General features: G+C 43.7%; 1 protein-coding gene across 1 annotated transcript in view; it reads right to left on the reverse strand.

Annotated features, from left to right (window-relative positions):
- Window positions 1-526: 526 nt before the first annotated feature.
- The window catches only part of LOC146208579 (aminopeptidase N-like), a 29,433-nt gene continuing 5,055 nt past the window's right edge, over window positions 527-24,904 (reverse strand). Inside the window, exons 4-21 of the mRNA XM_084587299.1 lie at window positions 24,567-24,669; window positions 23,135-23,255; window positions 21,513-21,664; window positions 20,843-20,956; window positions 19,487-19,621; window positions 19,204-19,269; window positions 18,275-18,340; window positions 17,595-17,748; window positions 13,578-13,667; window positions 12,272-12,402; window positions 10,310-10,365; window positions 9,252-9,399; window positions 8,510-8,586; window positions 6,449-6,562; window positions 3,850-4,026; window positions 2,566-2,703; window positions 2,227-2,305; window positions 527-727 (exon numbers count right to left, since the gene is read on the reverse strand). Of these exons, the coding sequence (XP_084443425.1) occupies window positions 527-727; window positions 2,227-2,305; window positions 2,566-2,703; window positions 3,850-4,026; window positions 6,449-6,562; window positions 8,510-8,586; window positions 9,252-9,399; window positions 10,310-10,365; window positions 12,272-12,402; window positions 13,578-13,667; window positions 17,595-17,748; window positions 18,275-18,340; window positions 19,204-19,269; window positions 19,487-19,621; window positions 20,843-20,956; window positions 21,513-21,664; window positions 23,135-23,255; window positions 24,567-24,669 (2,122 nt within the window). The remainder of the gene's footprint in view (window positions 728-2,226; window positions 2,306-2,565; window positions 2,704-3,849; window positions 4,027-6,448; window positions 6,563-8,509; window positions 8,587-9,251; window positions 9,400-10,309; window positions 10,366-12,271; window positions 12,403-13,577; window positions 13,668-17,594; window positions 17,749-18,274; window positions 18,341-19,203; window positions 19,270-19,486; window positions 19,622-20,842; window positions 20,957-21,512; window positions 21,665-23,134; window positions 23,256-24,566; window positions 24,670-24,904) is intronic.

The raw sequence follows: 24,904 nt of genomic DNA on the forward strand, positions 1-24,904 counted from the left end.
GGCGCAGCATTAAGCCTGGATGATATCTTGCGTCTAGGTAACCAAAACCAATAGAGCTCTAGGTTGGGAGACATAAGCTGCCCATTTTGCAGTAGGGCCTCTTCTTGAGTACCGTTCTTAACGGCTGGTTTACCAATAAGGTACTCCTAATCGTGATTTGTTCGCTTGTTTTGTGGGGTCCCAAATCGACTCAGGCTATGAGAGACACCGTAGTGGAGGACTCAGGAAATTTTGACCACCTGAGGTTCTTTAACGTGCACTGACATTGCACAGCACACGGGTGCCTTGACCGAAAGCGGCCGCCGAGGCCGGGGTTCGATCCCGAATTCTTGGGAGCAGTAGTCAAGCGCCTTAACCACTGCGCCACCAAGGCGGAATTCTTAATCGTGAGGACATTGAATAGGGATCCAAACGCCGGTCGTTATATATATGTCCTCCCTACAGACACGTTTGTCAGCCAGTCCGATTGCTTTTCTGGCCATGGTCGACGCCTTTATTTTCCGTTTCGCCATACGTGGTGCGCCCGCTAGTACATTGACCTGACGACGTCTTCGTAGAGGAACGGGTACTTGGCCATCTTTTCGTCCAGCCACTTCTCCACCGCCGGGCCGTGGTTCTGCGCCCACAGCAGCGCCTTCTCGGCCTCGGACAGCGCCGAGATGAACGCGCTGTCCACCTTGCGAGAAATGCGATGTCGTCGTGCCAGATCATCACGGTATTTCTTGATCTGCGCCAAGAATGGAGGAGAGAGGCCGTGAGAATCTAGTCTGTACACCCGCCGAGATCGCTGCGAGACTGTGCGCACGAAGAAAATGTGGACGCACGGGGAAGGAGCCATGCAGAAGCGGACAGGAGAAAGCAAGCATTCAAATATCCAGTACGTTTCTGCGTTAACACAAAGCTTATAGCCTAATAGCGCGCACAGTGGGGCACCGAATCCTCTGAGCTATGTAATTTTGGCGTCGTTTTTACGTTCGGTGTCCTATAGTAATGTGCTTACTGGACTTAATATGATCGAAGAAATGCCCTATACTGCCCAAGAGCGTCCACAGCACGTTTAGAAATGAGCTAAATCACAGACTTTATCTGGAAGGTACCAGCGTTACCCATAGCATGGTTGGTAATTGCTTGTAATCGCGCTGTATGTATGTGAACGATATTAATGTTCGAAAACCAGCAGCTATCACTCGTGTTCGATTCCAGGCTACTAATCTATTTCGTCGGGGCAGTGCATAAACTGGAGGGAAACGGTTAGTTACGCCTGGTTATTAACTGAAAATGATTAATTATCTTCAGTGACACTGCTTTAATTCCTAACTGTGCGTTAAACGTTAAGGATGAGCAGTTTTTTAGCATAGAAAAGGATGAACGCTGCAGCCCATATGACAATACAATATTGAAAAACGAAAGGCAGGAGAACAATTGTAGACCATGCAGGTATTGAGGCTTTTACATACGAGAATTGCATGCAAGGGTTCTTGAAAACACACACACACACACACACACACACACACATATATATATATATATGTGTGTGTGTGTGTGTGTGTGTGTGTGTGTGTGTGTGTGTGTGTGTGTGTGTGTGTGTGTGTGTGTGTGTGTGTGTGTGTGTGTGTGTGTGTGTGTGTGTGTGTGTGTGTGTGTGTGTGTGTGTGTGTGTGTGTGTGTGTGTGTGTGCGCTAGGAGTCATGTAAACGACCAGCTGTTATTTTTTCGCTCTGCCTTCTTGAATAATTGGTTGAAATAAACTTTTTAAATGCGGCCTCAAATCGAAAGTTATCAAAATCACCTCCCTATGCCAACGGGATTTCACGGTGGTGATCTCTCACAGCGGTGCGAGGTGACCTTCGCTTTAGTCAGCGAGGGGCTTAAATGTGTGCTTCTTCAGCGAGGTCCTTCAAAAAATGTTACATGACATGCACACTGAGATGACATGAGATTTTTTTTTTTCATTTCCTACACAAGGAGGGCTCAGCTTGAGAACTCTGATCAAATGTCGATTCTCACAGTGTAACCCAGCGAGAGAGCACTATTGATGATGACAACGGTTTCCTCAAATGCGCACATATTGATCTCGCAATGTGAATGATACAAGCATCCTGTGTTCGGTCGTTTGGGACAGATGCGCGGCAGGTGATTCGAATTCCGAAATCGTTCACATGTACGCTCTACAACACCTTTATACCACCTTGGTTTTCGACACTAGCTATCACAGTAAGGACCCACCTTGGTGAACTTTTCTGTGCTGCGAACCCCAGTGACGACTGCACGTATCGCATGCTTCATTGAGGAGCCTGTGCCGTATCTGAGAGAGAGAGAGAGAGAGAGAGAGAGAGAGAGAGAGAGAGAGAGAGAGAGAGAGAGAGAGAGAGAGAGAGAGAGAGAGAGAGAGAGAGAGAGATCTTCTGTAGATCAAGCTGGCGATTCCAGCCCGATAACGCTCGCGGTGCTACTGCCTGGTTGATGGCTATATTCAGTACTGACTAGCACGGAGGATATCGTTTCGTAGCGTGCATGAAATAGAGCCTTTTATTACGATAAATAAGCGAGAGCTGTGTAACTTACTTGTGAGCCAGCTTCTTCAAGTGCTTCATGAGGAAGTCAGTGGCGAGGTCTTCACCAGAAGGAGTCTCCATGAGACTCTCAAAAATGTACTGCATCTTGCCGGAGAACTCGGTCTTGTCCATGGTGTGATGCAGAAGCCTGTAACCAAACTTGATTACAGCCTTCTTCTTTAAAAAGACAATAAATTAGTTATGAAATTGATTGTTATTAAAAGGCCACTACGGTAAGCAAGCGCAAGCATCAGAACTCAGTTGGTATCGTATGGTTGCTGAAAATCAGCGCGTGAATTTCGCCACCCGATAAAACCATGCATTGGTATTTTAGCAAACGGTTCAGTTCGGCCAGCTTTAAGAGTCGTACTCATAAAAGAGAGCAAAACAAAAATGAACACAGGAAGGGCTCTGTCCTAGTTCTCCTTCTTCGTTTTTCATATTTTTTTTTTGCTCTTTTACTATAGATAAAGCGCACAGGAAACACACACAAGAGAAGCAGACACAGGACACAGGATTAACGCGTGTCCTGTGTCTGCTTCTCTTGTGTGTGTTTCCTGTGCGCTTTATCTTTAGTCAAGCAATGCACCATCTAGCCCAATTCCAAGTTTTGTTAAACTATCTTTTACTATAACCACTGCTATCTGTTGCCCTGAATTTCAGCATGGAAATGCTTGCCTAATGTTTCCTGTCCCTAACAAAAAGTAATGTCACCAACTATGATTTAAACACATTAATGCGAGCATTCGGAGTTGTATAGAGACGCTCACCACGTCGATGTATACGTTGTTGCGTAAAGAGCAGGTGGAACAACATGCCTAAGAAGCGTGCGCACTCACTAGCACATACTAAGAAGAATCTGAAGAATTTTAATCAGTACAGCACGCTGCGCAAAATGTACAGGCACAAAGAATTAAAACGAAACCCTTCACCAATGCTAAAAAAAAAAGTTTGTTTTTTAACTTCCGAAGCGTATTAAAAATATTACAGGGGCAACTCGGTCATGATGAAGACTGTATAACTCGAAAAAAGAAAGATATGTATCTCACGCATCGTCATTAAGTATTACTCGGTTTAATGCGCTGAGAGCCCCCTCCTCCCTTTCAACTTTCTTCGCAATGTAAAGCTTAGTGTTCGCTTCCTACACGTAACAAGAGCACCGCGGAATAGAAAACAAATGATAAGTACTGCTGCAATAACTTCCACAAGATTTAAAATCGACTATAATTGTGTGAAAAGACCGTGAACATTCCATTCTGACACGCCGCTGTTTCGGTAGAAGACAGACGCTTACATTTCGAGCCGGGAAGTGTCCTTGGTGCATCCCAGTGCCCGCACGAGGGCCCTCTTGCCGTCTTCCGTGGTGGCCGCATCCAGGTGGTCCAGCACGAACCGCCAGTGGGCGCCATCGTCGATGCGCACGCCCTGGCACAGCACCACCATGGTGCGCCATGGGTTCTTGCGCAGGGCCCTGCCAAGGCCCGTGCAGGATTAATGGCACATGTGCGCTCAGACGTGCAACCAGAAACGAGGGCGAAGTTCCTGACTTTGGTACACAACATCAGAAAAGCTTCTGGCTTAAATAGTTTCTGAACTCCGCGCGACTTCGGTACGAGTTACTTTCTGCCTTTCGCACTGGGTAACAGTTTATAACTTCGTGCAGAAGAAAACACCCACAAAAGAAAAATGAAACAAGATGGCGCCGTATGTGAAAAGTGCGTGCAATGCTGGTCCGCCTCTTAATAAGGGAAAAATAAAAATAAAAGAAATACGGCGGACAAGTAACACCCGCCTTAAAGGGCCCACGTAAAGATATGCACTGAAACCATAAAAGGCGCACGAGCAATAGGTATCTCATCAGTCTTTTTCGCAATGCAAAAATTGTTAAGTTAGCTGCATTAGCACAAATCACACTGGTGAACGAAAAAAAGCAAGGCGGTTGTGTGCTGTGCGATGTCAGTGCCCATTAAAGAACCCCAGAAGGTTGAAATTTTCACAGCCCTCCACTACGGCATCCTCCATAGGCCGAGCCATATTAATGGCACGTTGATTCCCCAAGTTATTACCCACAAATTCTTAATTTTTGTTTTGCCTCTGTTATTTAACATGCACTAAACCAGCATACAGTTGTAAGTTATCACATTAAACCAAAAGCAGTCGACAAAGATATTACGCCCCGCTTTAACTAAGATCTTCAAGCGTTCTTTGTGTCCTGTAGATTATGCTTGACTCAGTATCCAAGTGTTCGGGTGGGTTTCGTTCCATTTTAACCTAGAATCTAAAATGAGAAGCCCAGGCTGACATCTCTTGCCACCACCGGCCAGAGGCATGTCCATGAATTTTCTCTCAAAACGCCGACTCTGAGTTTTCTGGAAATTGGCACCTTTATTATTATGGCGTTAAAATAAGAGAGAAAAAAGAAACAGCGAATTATGAATGCAACATATGAATAAAGCAAACAAAACCAAATGCCTGGGATATTAACAGCCTCCTCCAAAAGGGCCATCTATCAGTGTCTGTTCGTTTAAGCGTCGAACTTCACAGTTGTCACAACCGGGTGAGAAGCTTGAAAATTACCCTCAGGCCCGATTCGCAAGTAGATCAGATATCGCAAGTAGATCAGATATCGCAAGAGGTAACGTAGGGCATACAAGATGCCTATACTACCAGCGCTCACGCTTATCATGAGTCCCACGTATGGTGCGCTTGTACAGAAGGTCATCAGGTGCCTGGTGCCCCGGCCAGCTGCGAACATACCTGACTCGCGGGGACCACTCACTCATGCGCATTAATTGGCGAATCGCGATTTGCTTAAGCAGAAGCGTTGGACTATCTACTATGCTAGATCTCTCTAAGGCCGCATGAATTAAACATCCACAGCGGTGGCTCAGTGATTTGGGCGCTCGAGTGCTGATCCTGGGGACGCGGGTTCAATGCACTATGCCATACCAGTACGTGGTAAAAACTCAAGCTGGTTGAGATTTATGGCGCCCTGTACTACGGCGTCCCCAGTAGCCGACGCTGCTTTGGACGTTATACCCTAAAATCGAAAGTCGCAGTCTCGAATGCTGCATGCGTGATAAACAACTGAGACCCACGAAACAACTGAGACACGCACCCACGAAACTCGAGCTCAACTAAACCGCCAATCGCCAATATGCAGCAGGAGGGTAACCATGGGAAGACGAGGGTAGGTGGAGGATTACACTGGAAGGGGAGCATGGGGAGAGTTGTTGAATACGTAAGGTGGTTGTCCCGTGAACCCACAATGGTTTCATTGTAAGGGAGGAGCTACTTCGAGAGCGAAGAAATGTGCAACAGGAGGCTGGTTTCTGTGGAACAAGGACGGCACAACAAACACAACTGAGAACTGGTTACCACGGGAATGGCATTGTAATTTAACATAACTTCCACTATGGCGAAATGGTGCACAATCTTATCGAAGTAACATTTGCTGAGTAAAAGACACACACACGGAAGGCTGATAAAGACACAAAAAGCCTGCTAGCCAACGAGCAAAAAAAAAAAAAGACAAACAAACCCAAACGCTGACTTAATCCGAGGAATTGGGTCAATCCCATACAAAAGAGCGTTCATATAATAACTTAAATATAAAGGTAATTAACAAAAAGTGTACCTAGACGAGATGGTGCATAACTTAAGATGTCTTGTGCCTTTCTTGTCTTCAATGCTTGCCTTTTATTGAGCTGATATTCCTCCCACCAGAAAAATAGCGAACTAATTGGTCTATCATAGCTAAGGGTCAGCGCACAAGAAGGACTCTGAGACAGTATGACCGCCGAGAGATCGATATCAACCAGAGCAGCTCCAGAAAGGAGCTAGTATAGGAAATTATGCAGAATAAACTAAAGGATAGGAAGAGAAAAACTTACCTGGCTATCTTTGAAGAGTCGTTCAGATACGTCCTGAACTTGTTCGTCGAAAACGCCAGACAAGCTGCATTCTCGAAGTAGCACGAGTTCATGATTATGGCCTTACGAAGTAAGCTGCAGAGGCAAAAGAAACAGAAGCAACCGGAATGAACATGCAAGAACCTTAATGAGCTGTCATAATCGGTTTTGCGCTCTTCCCATTGAACAAGCGGTTCGATTCATTCTACCCTTTCACACCTGTTGAGCCAGATGCAAATCATCATTAAGTTACAAGTTGAAATATAGGTGCTAAAAGCCGAAGACATCACACGACGTCCTCTAGTGGCTGGAGTTGGAGCCGGTTAAGCGTGACAGCAGGCGAAACATTTGGATCTCCTTTGTCTGAAAGCTGTCACGGCACGGCATTTTGCTGGAAGTGTGCGTACTCATGTTAGCACTGCTATCCCATTGCGCGCTAGAAAAAGCATGCTTTGGTTTGCATGACCGCCGCTTGCCGAAAGCTCTTGGTTTGAGATAGCCTGCATCTAAGCATGCTGGTCAGCGGTGCCTTCAACGGCGATCGCGGTTGGCAACCGGAGCGGTGATAAATATGTAGCCACTTTCATCAATTGGTGGATTCGCTTTTCCAGTCCCGGAATACTTGCTGACAGATATTGGCTTTCGCTCTGACAAGAAGTAGAGTGTCGTCACATGACCTTGCAAGCTCCCTCCTTCATTTGCTTTTAGCCGACGATGCTATAGGGTGCCCTAAAACCACCAGTCACCACGACTCAGTTCCTTCTCGCTGGCGCCGCGCGCATATTTATCTTTTACAGTACATGCAGTATTAAAATGGATACCATAGCAGCAAATTAATTCGTACTTTTCACGAAAGAAGCGCGACATGCCTGAATCGAGGCGTTTTACAGAACGCAGTTGGGCAGTGTTTTCTTCCCGTTGCTGCTCGCGGAGTCTTCCAAGGGCTAAGCTCACTGCTCACGAAAGCAGACGAGAGCGTTTGTAAAATCATTTACAAGTGTTAGCTGCTACAGCACACAGCAGTTTACTTGCAACGTTTTAAGACCTGTGCGGTGAAATGATCGCAAATCAGGTGAAGAACCTCCAGGCAGCACGAACAAACAATTTCTGCTCGAGGCTCTGGACGCTTCCGCGTGTAGTGCAAATTCAGGGCAAGAAAGCGAAGATGCAAGATTCTAACGTCTTACAGCTGCTTAGAGACCACCTACGGAGCTTGTGACATTGCATAGCGCACGACATCGTCTGCAGGAACACGAAAAGTACTCAAAACGCGCTCGGAGTCTAATGGTGTCTTCGGCTGACGGCACTCGTGGAGCACTGTTGTAGTGCCTTACAAACCAACACCGCCACAGTCGCAACATTTCGGCATGCGCTGGAGTCGCTAGTTAGCACTAACTCTACACACCATTTGTAGGAACGTAAGATAGCCTCCGAGATAACGTTAAGAGTCTCGGAAGCTATGCAGGAGTTCACAGAAAACTCCACGAGTGCCGTCAGCTGAAGACACCATAACTCAGTATGGCCGCCAGTCAGGGAGCTGTACTGGTGGGCGGAGGTTCTCGGCTGCCTGATTAAGTGATACAGATTAAGGGGTCCAGGAATGACGAGATATTTTTTTTTATTTTTGTGGTCTGTGACGTTTCCACGCTGTTCCTTCCACTACGTATAAAGACAAAAGGTTTTGTGACATGTAACTACCCATGTTAAGGCGTTTTTACCTGCAGCCTTTATGCAAGGCTAGCGCGATTAATCATTAATTAATGTTACGGTAGCTAATTATAGAGAGAATACCATTCGAAATAAATTTGACGCTTGTCGTCTAACGTTGAAAGACGACCAGAGTTAAAAATAAAGCAAGTCAGCCATTTTTCGTTCTTGAAAATGGGAAAAATGTTTCTCATTTTGTCTCCAACGATATTTACTTTATTCATGTTACCGAATTATTATTTACTACACTTATTCGTTCATTACCTGGATTTCATATGTCGTGACGTTAGCATGTATATTATAGCTCAAATTATGCATTAGTGAACCCGATCTTACTTTTCGGATATCGACATCTCCTTCTTTTCTTGTATGAAGGCTTGGAACTTGCGCTCAAGAATAAACCGGACGAAAACCTGCATGAAAAAAAGTTAAGAAACTTGTAGGCCTGTGAGGAGCAAAAATTTCGGGAAATGTCGCGCAAAACAAAATAAAAAAAAGTTTCATTATCCTGACTGTATGCAACGTTCGGTTAGCACCGGAGTTGTCGCTTTAACTTTTCTACTTTCTTCATAAAAGGAAGTAGAAGCACAGTACTGTTGAGAGAGCAGAATTATGTAAGCGGAGTAGCAAGTCGTGTGCCATTTTTACGCAAACATATTTTGTCATCGGACTTTTCTTTTTTCTTTTTTTTTGAAATTGTTGGCGCGAAATGTGCACCTATGAAATAGAAATCATTCCGACTTCCTTCAGGTGTTTTCTTGACAAGTCGCGGCATTGTGGAGCCGGTATTGTCATCGAATTCGTCGAATGTGACGCTTTGTTTGAAATTGTTCACGCTTTGCAATTTTGTTGGAAAATCAACAAACCGGCTTCAGTAGGATCTGATAATATTGTTTAGGCGGAATAATATACTACTTGAAGGAAACAAAAGTATCTGTGGAGAAGAATTAAGAGGGGACAATGACCTCAAATTAACACGTGGGTTCTGTTGTTTCGTACTTTCCCGGCTGCGCCGTAACATATATCTGAAACACAATTTAAAGTTGAAACGGCGGAAGCACATGTTCCTGCTGCTTACTTGAAACTTTCTGTAGAACTTGGTCTTCCTGGTCAAGAAATCGAGGTCGTGCATTCCATCCAGCGCCGATTTCCAGGGCATGTAGTCCTCCTCTGGACGAACTAGCTCCAGAAACTCCAAGGCAACATCGTAAGGCAAGTAACCATACCTATGGGGAGACGCGTGAAAACAGACTACAAATTATCACTTGATGTGAACAGCGAAAAGCATTCAAATAATTTGAAACGAAACTTTACCTCGTTTTTCAGAGGAGTCTTGTCATGAAGCAGCTTTCTGACACGTAGTCAGATTTTTGTTTTTTGGGAGGGGCCTAAGGTAACTTTTTTGTATCGAGTGAGGAAGTCCAGGCCAGTCGACTATCAAGAGCTCTCAGCTGGTTTCACTTGGATAGGACCCTTTCATTTCCTAAACATTGCTTACATTTAGCCAGGACTCCTCGTTTACACCTACATACGCTAGGGTACGATTTAATAACTACTCTTAGAACTGTACATTTGGTATAGCTACTCACCCACTTAAATAGTATACAGTTTTCGTCTTCTCAGGGAAATACTCGCCTTGACGTGAAAATTAGGCTAAGAAAGCGCGCACGTGTGTGCAGCTCTTAGTGAGTACGTGCAGAATGCAATTAATTCATCCAGTCCATTCAAATAATAAAAAAAAAGCGACACCACCAAATCATATCGGTAGACTCAACAGTGCTATATATATATATATATATATATATATATATATATATATATATATATATATATATATATATATATATATATAGTGTGTGTTCCTGACGGACGAAGTAATTCAAATCTTTTAGTTGCGGTAAATAGAAATTCTCCTTGACCGCATAAAGACAAAAGCAAATGTTCTCGCACCTTGGCCGGAACAAGAGACAATAAAGGAAGGCACGTTCTTGATATGGGCTCGGATAGTGAGAATGTTGTTATTATAGACTCCTCTTAGTTTCCATATTCTTTTGATCGTTGTGCTGCTGCCGTGACACGCCTGTACCCGTTCATCGACGCCAGTGACGTGTAACAGCACTTGGGGACAATTCTCACCTTGCAAGGTCCAAGGCATCGTCAATGAGCTGGGCCCTGTTCAAGACGTGTATTGCCTGTAAGAGCAGATACATCAGTTGGCACGCATCGTTCACACTAAAAGGCCTCGCACGTCTACGGCAAAATACAAATACAAAGAACCAAGCAACGATGTCTTCGGAGGACACTCGTACACTACCGTATAGGCCCACAGTGCACACTTTATCGGCATATCTCAAATATTAATCGAAAGATAGGGCATGTGATTACCTCAGAAGGAGCGTAATCATTATGCCACATTTTCGTTAAACTTGGTTAGATGCTATGCCGATCGTAGTTTGAAGTGACCTATGAGGTACCATGTCATCAATAATAATAATAATAATAATAATAATAATAATAATAATAATAATAATAATAATAATAATAATAATAATAATAATAATAATAATAATAATAATAATAATAATAATAATAATTGGTTCCCAGGAAGGGAAAGGCGCAGTATCTGTCACACTTGCTCTGTGGACACCTGAACAGCGCCGCAGGGGAAGAGAGGAAGGCGGCAGCGAAAGTGGAAAGAGAAAAAGAGGAGCCATAGTGGAGGTCTACGGAGTTATTTCGACCACCTGGGGATCTTTAACGTGCGCTGACATCGCACAGAACACGGACGCCACTTCGTTTCGCCTTCATCGAAACGCAGCCGCCGTGGTCGTCGGGCGTCTTACCAATGCACCACACCGGCAGGGCTGCAGAATTGCACTTTTTTGGTCAGATCCACGTAAGATGACCGTTGCCGTAGCGTGGGCAAATATTTTACTCGATCGCGAATAAAATATCAACGCTAGTAAGCTCTCCAGTAAAGACCGAAACACTTCTTTCCTGTAATAAGTTTTGTCATGCGAGCGTATCGTTTTCGAAATCGCCCAAGCTCAAGCAGTGCACCTCACGTTTTTGAAAGCAACCATCGCGCGGACAGAGGTTGCAGTTTTAATATTTAAAATTAATCCTCTACTATTTATGGCATAATCAAAACGCTACCAGAAATTGTACGGACCCGTATCCAGCAACAACCATTAGCAAGTCCGAGCTGACAGAACTGCATATATACAAGTAAAAAATAACGCATCACTGGTGACTTTGTCCCATTACACAATAAAAGTACAGCCGAACAATGTAAGCGATGTGACAGAGTAAACGTTAGCAGTACCATTCCTGCCCAAACAGAGCAGCCACCGAGACTGACGGGTTGAGACAGTGCCACTGAGTGGTGTGACCCAGTCCGTCAGCGCTCCGTTTCGCTTCCCCACTCTGCCGATCCAGTCATGCAGTCACAACTTGATATGCCGTACCTGTCGTCACTTTCCACCCGTTGTCTCATTCTCTAACCTTCCTTCTACAACACTAGGTTCCCCACTTCCCTGAGGTGGATTCCTATCTCTCCTATCTCTCCACTTTTACACAGGCGTCCTTCCACCCTCTCTTCGTATTCTTCACCTACTCTCTTTCTCCCGTCTCTCTCCTTTTAAATTAGATAGGAGGATTTCATTCTTCTCTGTGTCACAGATGGACGGAACAGAATTTTCCAACACGGGGATATTAACAATAACGCGTTAAAAGCGCATCTCAATTGCACGCCTTGTAATTTGACAAAAACTGTCGATTGCGCCGGCAGAAATTTGTTACACGAATTACTTCAGCGGTCAATTCATTGCGACTTCCTCGATACATGCACCATTGGCGTGCTGTCCGCGAGCATGAATTATTTAATTTCAATTAGAATTTATTAGTCTTATTCACTTCATTGATATGGTTCAGACAACACTGCAGAAGAGAAAAAAAAATGATTACAAACTTAAAGACGTAGCTGACTTAAAATGAAAGCTAAAAGTTTAAAACCAGCCTGGTTTAAATTCCTAAGTTTTCGAGATTGAAAAAAAAAAAAAAAACATTGAAAGTTTCTGTAATCTGCGATGTCCTTGCCTCGGGGTTCTCCTTCAGCTGGTTCTGCAGAAGCCTCCAATTGAAGATGTCGTAGTTGACCCTGTAGTAGCCGACGCGCTGTATGTTAGCCACGAGCCACTTGTCGTGGGGCACTTTCTTCTTCAGACTCCCTGTTCAAACGCAAGGCCGCCAAAAAGACGTGACGCGGCAAGATTTTCTTCTTCTTCAGACGTACGTTTAAGACAAAACTATAATATCGTTTCAAAATGCACACTTGAGACACACATGTAAACTATGCATGCGTATTTTTAAGCTGCTGTTGATGAAATAGACGACGCATTCTCACATGTGCCACGGTAGGGATGGGCACACAAACATATCCTGCCTCTTTTTGTTTTTCATAGCACAATATTCAGTGTTAATTTCAGTTAGATCTGCGACCTTGTAACGCAAAATTCCAAATTACAAGATTTTCGATTTATTATGGCTCCTGTTTAATGTTTGAAATTTGCGATTTTCATCATCTGCATGAGGCGCCTCAATTCAACCGATGCAGGGCTATGGTCCGGAGGACTTTTTCTGGAGTCAGCGTAGGTATAGAATAGGAGTTTGTCGACGGAAAAAGCTTTCTGTGAACCAGACACTCTCGCTTTTCGACGGTGTAAATCATTATGCAAATGAATGAATGAATGAATGAATGAATGAATGAATGAATGAATGAATGAATGAATGAAATCGCTTTCTGACATTTGACATCGCCCGGAACAGGTCGAAACGCTCGCATTTCAAATTAATAACGTCGTGTACTGGGTACTGTTATACAGGGAGCCAATATCAGAATCAGAAGCGAACTTGTTTCACATTCAGCACACCATGTAAGCAAGACTTAGCAGTAACCATTCTCTATGCACATAAAAAAAAAGTCTGGAAACGCTTGCCAGATATATAGTCGCCTGAATTTGAGCTCATAATAATACGGCATTTTCACTTTTTGTCCCCACAAATTTTGATAACCTAATGATGTTCTAATTATGGTTATACATTTCTAATTGTATTCACAGGTAGAAGAAAAAAGAAACAACGAAGTCCCCTTTTCTGGTGCGCTCTTTTCACGGAGCACTTAACCGCGCAGTATGCAATCAAGTGGTTGGTTTATAGCAGCGGATGCAACAAATGCAAGGCCTCTGTACTACAGTTTACTACGTTCGACTCTAATCCATCGTTACAGTACGTTCGTGTGACTAATATCAGTAAAAGCGATATCATGCGCTTGAGTGATGACGAAGTGCTTAAAAGGTGTTCAGCCGTTTCTTATTACCACTCCCGCAAATGTATAAGAGCTCACCTTCTTTCCTGTGCAGCCATTCGACTTTGGCACTTGGGTCAAAGTTCTTCACTGCCACGGACGTGTATGTGATGGGTATACTCCATAGGACTTTCCTACGCGTAAAAAAAAAAGGTCCTCAATTTAAGTTTACGGGCTGTTATGGTTTATGGACTGGCCTTAAAGAACAGTCACACAACTTTCTTTCTTGAGTTTTTGATTAACTAAGTTAAATTCGAACAGGGAGGCTTGCTGCAACTCTAACGCAATGGTTTGCTTTCGTGACACTGACGTTCGAACTCTGTGGTATTAAAGGGAGGGCTTTAAGGCTTATATCTTCGTTTTCACTCTCCAATGTTATTTATCTGCGCAAGCCAGGTACTCTGAAAGCGCTGCGCCGCAAAACAAAAAACAAAACAAACAAACAAACAATGAGGCGACTGGATTACGAACTCGTGCCAAAATGAACAGATTAGCTTTCCTGGATGAGGCAAGTGAGCACTATGCTATCGCCATAGCCTATGACGCCTCGTGTGAGACTGCAGCGCACTCTCGCGCTGTGCAGAAAACATCGTAGTCTTCGTTTTACACATACGAAATATGAGAGAGTGCGGGCGAGGCCCGCCAGTGTAGTGTCAGAAGAATCCACCAGGCGGCGTGACAAAAAGACGCGGCAAGATGTAGAGGAAGTCACTCGATCTCACCGAGACCGTAGCTGTGCCAACCAGGACAGCAGCTTGGACACGTTCATTCGTGAGGGAAAAGCGCCGGACAACCAGGAAAGAAACAAAAAGTCTGCATTCGTCTCTTTCTAGTCCCGTTGTCCTTTGCCGTTCGTAAACAAAATCCATGCCAGACAGGCATCCGACACCACCGAACAAGAAGAAGCCAGGCTAGACATTTGCCGAGAATCTTATTCAGCGTAGAATCGAGCCAAAATCAAACCGGCGGCAGTGACTGCAGCTGCCGCAGTATCTGCCTCACTTTTAAGTGAATACCCACACCTAATTAGGTTAAAATAATTCGCACCTAACAGAACGAAGTCCGTAATCCTTGAGTAGTGAAGCTTACGCTCTAAATTACTTTTGCAAAATTAGTCCAACGTCATTGAGCAGGGTCTTGCTTACGGTAAATATAGCTCGCAAAAACATTCACAGCCATATGTAGCTTTACGCTTTGTGGTGGCGCATTCTGTGCCACAAGAGACATCAGAAACGTTTATTAAAGGCTACAAATGAGTACACAACAGTTGCAGAGTTTCAATAGCTGTTCTATAATTATGTGCTGCTCTTTGAAGCAGATCAAATATAGTGATCGCAATGATACGAATAAATCGCCTGAAAGGCAATTTTTTTAAATACTGAGTAGATATCAGAGATAAGTTCATTTCTATGCTTTACAGCTATTCGATTCGCGTAAACAATTTTAATGTAATACGAAGTGGTCCCCTTAACTGATACTCGTTTGGAGAGCCAAGGGTGCATATCTGAGTGAAGAAGCCGCCGCAACGTGAATATAATTGTTCCAAGCTCAAAGCGTTACCTAGGTTCTGAGTGCAGTGTGAAACTTCGCCGAAATTGCCGAAACCGCCGAAATCGTCGACTTTAACGAAAACTGCGCATTTTTCTTCACAAATTCAAATCAGGAATGAAATTTTTGTGCGACTAATATTTGTGACTTAGCGGACGCACAGTTGCTTGTAAAAATGGTCTGGGCTACGGTGATATCAAAAGTCAGAAACGCTACAAAATACGTTGTACGGAGCCTGAGAAAACGCGACAAGAGGCACGTTTGTACGGAAAGGTGATAACGCATTTCATTATATGGCCACCTTCCTTTGTTTTGAGCAAGATGAATGCTGGTTTTCTATAAAGGCTCTCTTGAAAATGCTTTTAATTGGTATTTCAATGGGAATCCGCGGCCTTGCCTTAGGAGAAATTTACCTTCGTTTTGTTATCGCATTCTTATGCTACTACATTAAAGGACTCCCGTATCTGTTGGCGTATGTTTATTGCACAAAAATCTTTCTATGGACTACGAGGCTGTCAGACTGAACTCAGGTTGCAGGCAACTTATGACCACATCATCATCTGTAAACTTTCCCTGTAGTTCGGTTCATTATTTTTTCCGTGCAATACTATATTCAGGATAACCACGTGTTGCTAGTAAGTTGGTTAAGATAAGTAAAAAAATATTCACAAAAATTGGCACATCTAAGTTTAACGGCTGCTTATCGGATCAGTCAGCGTCAGTTTATTAGCATTTGTAGCCAAATTGTATCGAGTAATGGAAGGCTCCGGACTTGGGATGGGAGTGCTAACAGCTGGATTCACTTTCTCTCCCTGCTCTTTCCCACATCAACGACGTAGAGCAGTCCAAAAAATTCTAGAGGGAACTTTGGACCACTAAAGTGCGATGACGCGAAAGCCTTACTGATGCTAGTACTAGTTACTGTGTGACACTACTGATGTCGTCATCATTTATTTCAAGGTACGACATACTACAGCACTGATGACGTCATAAAAAAAAGCGTTATTGACGGACAAACGGACACGATCGTGGCCGCGAGCATGAGGCATTACCTTAATAATTACTGTATATTTGTTTGAGGACGCTTATATTCACTGAATTTGGGCCCCCATTATACGCTTTCCAGAAAAAAAAAAAAAAGCTCTTCGGAAAGTGGCACCAAATCTTTAGCATGAACATTTGAATTATTTCCAGCCTTGGGTATCCTAAATATATACAACCTGGTTACATACAACATTGCTTCCCTAATTTACCAAAATGACATTAAATGAAATGAAAAATGAAATCATTAACAGTACCTTAAATTTAAGTTTTGTATCGCTTCGTCACTCACCACTCATCAACATGTCTATTGTACGGCACCAGCTCCTCCTCCCAATTATAGACACCAATGATGGCCGACAAACACTAGAGTTTAGAGGAACTAACCTGTGGAATGGTCTCGAAGAATTTTCGAACTTTACCTACGTTTCGCGCCTTTCAGAAACGACTACAACTTTTTATGCTTAAATTGTTCTAGTTTGTATTTTGTTCGGCTCCCGAATGTTGTTTGTAGTGTGAACAAATGTGTTTATTTGATTTCACCAAAGTCGTCTACTCTTACTACTCTCATGCGTTTTGTTAATAGTTCTGCTAGGCTGCCAAAAAGAAGAAATACCTTTGTTTGTTGGGACCCTTAAAGGTCAACTCCGGTGGTTTTTCCATCATTCTGTGTTTTTGGTTGAATTAAAATCCTCGGCACGTCTTGACTCGAACACAAAAAACCGTTTTTCGAAATTCCAATTAGAAGTATTTTTAAAAAGAAAGAACAGTAAATCGAAACCGAAACTGCTTTCACGGCCAGAAATGACGTCCCAGATGACGAAATCGTGACGTCACACTCAGTATTAGAGAAACACTCGTACGTGCGTTGAATGGTGAAAATAAAGCATGGAAATCATGAAGCATTGCATAAAATGTCTGAGGTAGTTCAATATAAGCCTCAAAATTTCATAATCATGCGGGAAGTGGACAGTAACGCCGGTATACTGTTTGTGACGTCAGAAACTCAGTGTTGCCGGCAGAAATAGTCTCAATTTAAGCCATGAAAACAGCATATTTTAAAGTTGTGTTGCGCGCGAACGGATTATCGTACGGCGCCCAAATTTTGTAGAATGCGTCAGGACGGAGAGGAGAATCTACAGTAAAATTTTTATTAGAATATTCGAATGTCAAAAAAGCCCCGGAGTTTCCCTTTAAAGAAAATTCTGTTGTGTGCCTAAAGTTTTACTTTTGTATACTCATTCTTTTATGTAATAATAAAAACTTTCAAGTTTTCAAAGAACTTCCCATTACTCGCGGGATTCGAGAGTCTGCAGACCTGAGCGGTTGTCTCGTGGCGAGCGCGGACAAAAGCAAACTTGTGAAAGCCGTCTCCTCATGCTCGTATTTTCCGCTCAAGTGCAGCAAGTCGCTAGACGGAACGCGATGGTTACGAGACGGGCTGCCTCCCTCGTTCTTACTTGTCGCGCTTAGGTTCTTCAGCAGGAGTGTAAGCCTCCTGCATTACGGTGACTTCTCCCGTGGTGTAGTTCCTGGAGAGTGTCAGCAACGGGTAGCCGGGCGTCTTCACCCAAGTCTTCATCACTCGCTTGATGCCGATCCTTGAATCCTTAGGCTGGGCCTGCGGTGTTCATTTTATTTAACCTGCTGTTTCAAAGTCAGTGTCCTGTTTACGCTTGCAGCCACCGAGACGACTGAAAGCAAAAAATAACTGTCGACGTCCTTGTACGCATGGAAACATATGAAGCTGGCAGCCTGCGAAATAATGTACAGTACCGGAGACTAGAACACCGTGGTTTAATTGCACTGAGCGCGATGTCACGGGTACGATCATGGAATACTTTCTGAAGTGCAGTAATTTTTTCGGAGTTCAATAACCTCGTATGTGCCTAACGTGCCAGCGCTTGTGAAACGAAAGCACTTCCTTTCGCGATAGGTATCTGCTCGCGGTGAGGAAAGGATGACACCGGATTGCGATTTCTCTTTACGCGATCCGACCACCAACCTTCCCATAAACCCCGCTCCTTTTTTTTTTCTTTTCAATAAAAAGGTTTCATCATCATCATCATCTTTACGCGAAGAGAGGCTGCCTTGGATGAATAGCAATAACTGCATGCATACAAAAAACAGGCATGATTTTAACTTACTGCAAAAAGCTCACTGAATAGGTCATCTTGCTTGACGTTCTTGAATTTGTATTTTTTGAGGTACGACTGCAAAAGAGGAAGTTAGGCACAAAAAGTTGGAAGCAATCGCGAGGACTAGTTAAACGTGTCGTAGTTTAACTTAGTCGAGGCTGATAACCACTGTTGTCCTGAAGAAGAGAAGGCTACATCTCTATCTGGGTGCTAAAATTCCGCTAAGTTGCTTAGAAACAAAACAGTACTGCGCGAAGGAAACGGGACAAGAAGGCACGAATACACACACACAGGGCGCGTCTTACTGGATGACATTTCTTCTACTCTGGGCTCCACCACTACCACTCCTCCTATCAACAACTGCGCTTTGTGTGTGTGTATTCGTGCTTTCTTGTCCCGTTTCCTTCGCGCAGTTCTGTTTTGTTATAACCATGAACCGACTAGCCCAACATCACGTCTTACTTGCTTAGAAAGTTTAGTTTGGTTTGGTTTGTGGGGTTTAACGTCCCAAAGCACTCAGGCTATGAGAGACGCCGTAGTGGAGGACTCCGGAAATTTCGACCACCTGGAGTTCTTTAACGTGCACTGAAATCGCACAGCACACGGGCGCCTTGCTTTTCGCCTCCAACGAAAAGCTGCCTCCGAGGCCGGGATTCGATCCCGCGTCCTTAGGAACAGTAGTCGAGCGCCGTAACCACTGCGCCACCCCGGCGGGAGAAGTTGCTTAGAAAGGACTGAAGCGTTATATTACTAGGAGTAACGGAGGCCTGTTATTAGGGTGTTTTTAAAAGGCTCCGAGTCAGCGTCTTAAAACACAAACACATCGAGTGGCGTCAGAAAATTCAGCCGACTGGGGCTCATGGACAAGGTTGCGTTTTAGGCAACAAAAGTACGTAATCGTGCTAGAGGAATCTGTAAAGGCGAATTGTTCGTCTAACCTTGATACCTTTGATGAACACCTCCGGTGTTAGGAAGTGCACCATCATACGGATGACACTTGATGCCTGGAAGAGATTATAAAAACAAACATTACCTAACACGGATAGAAAACATTATAACAAACCATCAGAGAAGCAGCATAATGAATAGGGGGGATAAGATAGTGACAATAATGTCTTTCGTCACAATGGATTTGCCTCATTAAACTAATTGATAAGCGACTGCTTTATGAGCAAGGAAAGCTCGAGGACAAACGGGGAAGAGGAGAGCGTCAATACTAGCCTTGCTGTAGATAATGCGATCGAAGAGCGCATCTAAGTGGTGAGTCGAATTCGATGACACTGACATCGAGTGTGCCACCACTGTGGATTCGGCCCTCAGGATCGGCTGCAGCTCGTTCACGACGAACAGGTCCATCTTTAAAACGAAAAGCAAATAAGTGAAGGTTTAGGGCGAAAGCATTTAATGGCTCATGCTGTTGTGGATAAAATGTGTCCATCTTTTGCAGCGTTCTGATTGGCCGAGACGGGATGGCGTCATAGAGATATCGACCAATCACGGAGCACCAGCACAATATGCACGAATGCGTGCCTTATATGGCCATACGTCCATCAATGATTAATAAATAATTAATGAATCATGTAATTGCTTACAAATTGATGTCCAATAATTCATCAATTAACCGAATAATAAATACTTAATTGACTAATTAAGCAATTAATCCCCTACCTAATTAATATCTAGTTCTTTAATTAATTCATTTCTAATTAGTGCCAGCTGCATAGCAGAATGCGGCACTAAGGCCTTCGCCTTTCACTACTTTAGTCGCTAAAGTACCTCGTAGTTTTTTGGGCTTCCCTACATTGGCAGGTGTGCAAACGACTGTCACATAGCACTCACTAACAAAATATGTGTCCTTGAATGTATAAATCGGATATGAAATGAAGCGCGGAAAACTTACAATTTCTGAACTCCAACTAATTTAACTGCAGTGATATGTAATTAACTTTTACGTATCTCTAGAGGTCCGCTTGTGGCTTTTTTTTAGACAACGTTCATTCAGCTATATCGAATTCCAAAAGTTATGGTGGACACTTAACCTCCACCTTTAAGGGTATGACGCAACAGCGTAGGCTACGATATATAAAGCCCGCTTTAACCACGACGTATGAACGTGCTTGCGTGGCCTAGGAGTAACGTGAGTGTAAGGGTCTTGGCAGGCTGATTCTTATATCAGCCTCCCATATGAAGAAACTAGAGGACCGAGTTGGGCAGCCTCCGCCAAACGTAACTTCAGGCAACCCTACGTCCACTCACTGAGCGGCCATATCAGCTGCCAGCCACCGTGCACCTGTCAGCGCCATGCTCTGATATTTCGTTCGCAACACCGGCAGACGGCCGCCGACGCAGCATGTCGACGTCGGATTTTCGGTGATTGGGGCGTCAGCGCTATAGCGTTAATAAGTTTGGAAAAGTGCCAGAGAAGCTTTATTTCAGTTTCTAATCGATAATGCAGCAGAGAACAATAGCGCAGCCTTTGAAATTAATGTTTCCTGTGCAACATGTAAAAATATTTGTATATCAAACTGTTGTTGATAGATTAAAATGAACTTCACAGATTCGAGCCGCGATGCCCACCATCCGCCACTGCTGCTCCAGGTAGTCGGCCCCTGTGTACTGCATGTAGGTGGCGAAGCCCTCGTTAAGCCACAGATCGCTCCACCAGTCCATAGTAACCAGGTTGCCAAACCACTGCACATGAAGAGGGAATAAACACATATACGGGAAAAGCAGTGTCGTTTGTTTTCATGTGTTGCATTGTATCCACGTCACGCATAAAAATTAAAGCATTCTTTTCAGGGCATCACTTAAAAAGATCAGAACGATAGCCTACCTATCTCTTCCTTCCCCCTTCCTCCTTTCTCCCGCATGCATGCCGATTAGTGAGCGTAGAGCTTTACAGTTGGCACCGTATACAGCTTCTGATGCAATATTAGCGTAATCAGCGAAACAGCTAAGTATAAGTATTGCGCGTAGTCGGCGTAGTAACAGTTGCGGTTAGCCATTAGTACTGTCATCGATAAGGTTATGTATGTTACACAGTTCAAGCAGAATATCCACGAAAGAAACAAACAAATGCGCTCAGTTTACGGTGTCGAACCTAGGAGTTTATAGAAACCAGTTCAGATGCTCTGTCAAAGCAAGTTTGATCTAATTCTATTTCTGTTCCCAGTTCCGCCCCCCTCTCATCCCATAGTGTTCGATAAGAATACCAGGTGGAAGTGTGCTGTTGGTAATGGGTGTATACCTGGTGCGCTATTTCGTGGGCTATGAGGCCAGCGATGAGGGGCTTCTTGTGCGGCGTCGTCTTCTCGTCGTACAGCAGGCATTGCTCATGGAAGGTGAGCAGGCCCCAGTTCTCCATGGCGTCGGCCAGGAACGACGGCAGGGATATCAGGTCTGCATGCGAAATGCTTCCCTCTTGTTTCCTCTCCACGCTCACTGTTACAAGGGCTTTTTTTTTTTTATTCACAGCAGATCTATCTATTATGCTTTCGATTTTTTGGGTCAAGCCCATATTTAGATTGTAACTGGCCTTGACCATATCCTCTATTTCTGAAAGGTGGTTATTTCGGCGTTGATGCATTCCACAGACTGTAGGGTTCAGCCTTGACACTTTTCCAGTGCAACTATATCAATTAGAGCACCTATTTTGCTCGATGTTTTTTCTTGAGTCATGAACCAAAGAACCCAAACATTCACCCTTCTAGCGGACCTAGCGGGCCTATAACATGTTTTTCGATCGAGACGGCAAGATAGGCTCTACGCAAAAAGAATGTGGCGAACTCCATCAGTATTACTGACACAAAAATAAAAAGTAAAGACGCTCTACTGGCTTCGTGCGCTAGAATACTGGCAATCTCAACTGTGAATGCAGATCACATGCGACCGCCACGTGGAGTGTAGAAACAACTTTAGAATGTAGAAGATCAAAGGAAGCCGAAAAGGGTTTGGTGGGGTGCCTCAGTCCACTAGCCAATGTTTAGACGAGTGGACAAGTCTTCGCCTGGGGAGCGCGGCCATCAGCGGCACCGTTTATATAAGTTTTTGCTTCGGATGAAGAAAAGCAGGGGAGGACGCGAATAGGGTGAAGAATAGTAAAGTGGAAGAATGCAGGCTTGAATATGGCTTTATCTGAGTAGGGAACCTATGATCCTCTGACCTAAAAAAGGTAATACAAACATGGCAACAGCGGAGAGAAAAACAGTGCGAAGTACACGGTGAGCCCCAAGGAGCGGGCTGTTTTGTATTGTCTATTTCAGGTCGTATAATCACATTTTATCAGCTCAGACAACGTGATATCAGCGTCGTTATTCAGACAAAGCCACCTTCAAGCAACATTCAATTTTCCCATTCCTCACCACAGTAACCTCCTCTTCCATCCCCTGCTTTTTTCTTCGGAAGAGAAAACTTTATAAAATCTGCCAGTGGTCACTGCGCTGCCCAGAGAAATCCACTCTTCGAAGCTTTGACCATAGCAAAATGAGCCCCCCCCCCCCCCCCCCCCCTCTCCTTTCTGCCCTAGTCCGGTTTCTTTCCAAATTTCTACAAGTTGGGGGCCCCCAGGAAAAAAGCTGTCACAGACAGCTTGACTGGGCCCTGGGGGCCTACAGGCAGCATCTCGCAGAGGACATTGTGCCCCCACCTTCTACGCACCGTTTTAACATAGAGTGAAAATTACACATAAAAACAGCCAAAAGGGTTCACAATCGTAGCTGACGGGCTGCTCAGCGTACTATTGGCGCAATATTCCAGCAACTAAGCTAGAGCTCAATTTTATATTGTTCACGTTGAAGATAACTTTGCATGCTTTCTGCGCATACTAGGGTGAACAAAAAAAAAATGAAAACGGTAATTTTTCACACAAACCCATCTTGGGAAGAGGGTAAGGGATGCCCAGGAGGTCTTCGTAAAACTTGAGAAGCGTCGGGGCAACCTCCAGTGCGTACTTGAGGTAGGGAGACCTGTCCGTCAGGGACCAGATGGTGACCTGTTGAAACGCGCCTTCGGTGTGTAAGTCGAAAAGACCGCGTTGCGGAACATCGCCTCTAAAAGCGATTCGTGCGTCCGATTCGTGCGTCCGATTCGTGCGTGGATTATTCGGTAAATAATCGAATATAGCAACATATTGTGGAATCCTTACCAAACATATCTAACTCGTAAACGTGAAATAATTCTGAATTCAGTAATCCGATTCATATATTCTCGGTATTCACATTATGACAGTGTAACTGCTTTGAGCAGCAAAGCACGCAAACCGACCCTTGAATGCATTCGACGCGTTACATTAATGAACTTCCAGCTTTTGCTATATCACAATCGTATAAACGTAGATAGAGATGGATGTCTGAAACTACCCTTCCAGCGTTCCAAGCACAATAAATCACGAATTGCGCATTAGGCCCATTGCTGCAAATATGAAAACACACTTTTTTATGCCGCTAATCATTGAAACATGGAATGCACTTCCGCATGACATTGTGAATACCACATCCGCGAAGTATTCGCCCAACAAACGTAACTATTATGTCAGAAATGAAACGTTACTGCGTTTTTTTGTTTTTTTTTGCTTTTCATTCATATTTTAGGGCGGTTGTTGTTGGGTCTGTATTTTCTGAACGTTTTTTTTTTTTTAATATTGCTGACTTGTTCTGATTGCTTCTATGTCAACCCATTTCTGTACGGGCCTATCTATACTGGACTACAGTATAAATAAATAAATAAATAAATAAATAAATAAATAAATAAATAAATAAATAAATAAATAAATAAATAAATAAATAAATAAATAAATAAATAAATAAATAAATAAATAAATAAATAAATAAATAAATAAATAAATAAATAAATAAATAAATAAATAAATAAAGCCACTGTAGACACACAAGGCGAAGGTACATTTTTTTCAAATAAAAAAAACTTAACGGCTTTGTTAGTGAGCGAAATATATTTCGAGTCCTGATGATCTTTATTTTGTCATCGGTATCACCTGCCTGGATTTACTATTTTGTTTGTATCGTAAAATAGGTAAAAAAATTCGTAGTCATATTTTGGTTTCATGCTGGTAATTGCATAAGCACATTCATAAACCGACTGGCGCCTGAAAATTAAACTTGGCAAAATAATGGAACAAATTATCGCCACCGGCCCAATCATAGCGAACCGCACGGTAGCTGTGAATGCATGATATCAGTTTTTTCTGGCACGACAACATTTTGACTTGGGCCTGAGAACACGTATAATTTGAAAAGACTGAGTGAGAACTAGATTCTTAACCGAGAGATAGGAGGGCTTTTCTTACATTGCCGTTGCTCTGGGACGTGAAGTTGAGGACGGCGAAGGCTAGCGTGTACGTGGACATGGGCATGGTGGTCTGGAAAGTGTCTGCTACATACCCGTTTGATCTGCAAAGGTCAGGAGCGAAATGAGTTAGTGCAGCAATTCAGCGAGTTGTAGATCGGGCGATACAGGAAGGTAGATGCATAATAACTACGAAGTCGAAGTTGAAAGCAGGGGTCGTGCTTTTATAAAGACATTTATTTTCCACTTCATTTGGCCTGCTGTAGCTGATCGCTGTTTTCGCTAACGTGGGCACTGAGAGAAATCGTTGTTCTCGTTTCGTGTCTGAAATATGCTCTG

The sequence above is a fragment of the Amblyomma maculatum genome, chromosome 1, assembly GCF_055883805.1.
Source record: "Amblyomma maculatum isolate TAMU_Amacu chromosome 1, ASM5588380v1, whole genome shotgun sequence".
Lineage (NCBI taxonomy): Eukaryota > Metazoa > Arthropoda > Arachnida > Ixodida > Ixodidae > Amblyomma > Amblyomma maculatum.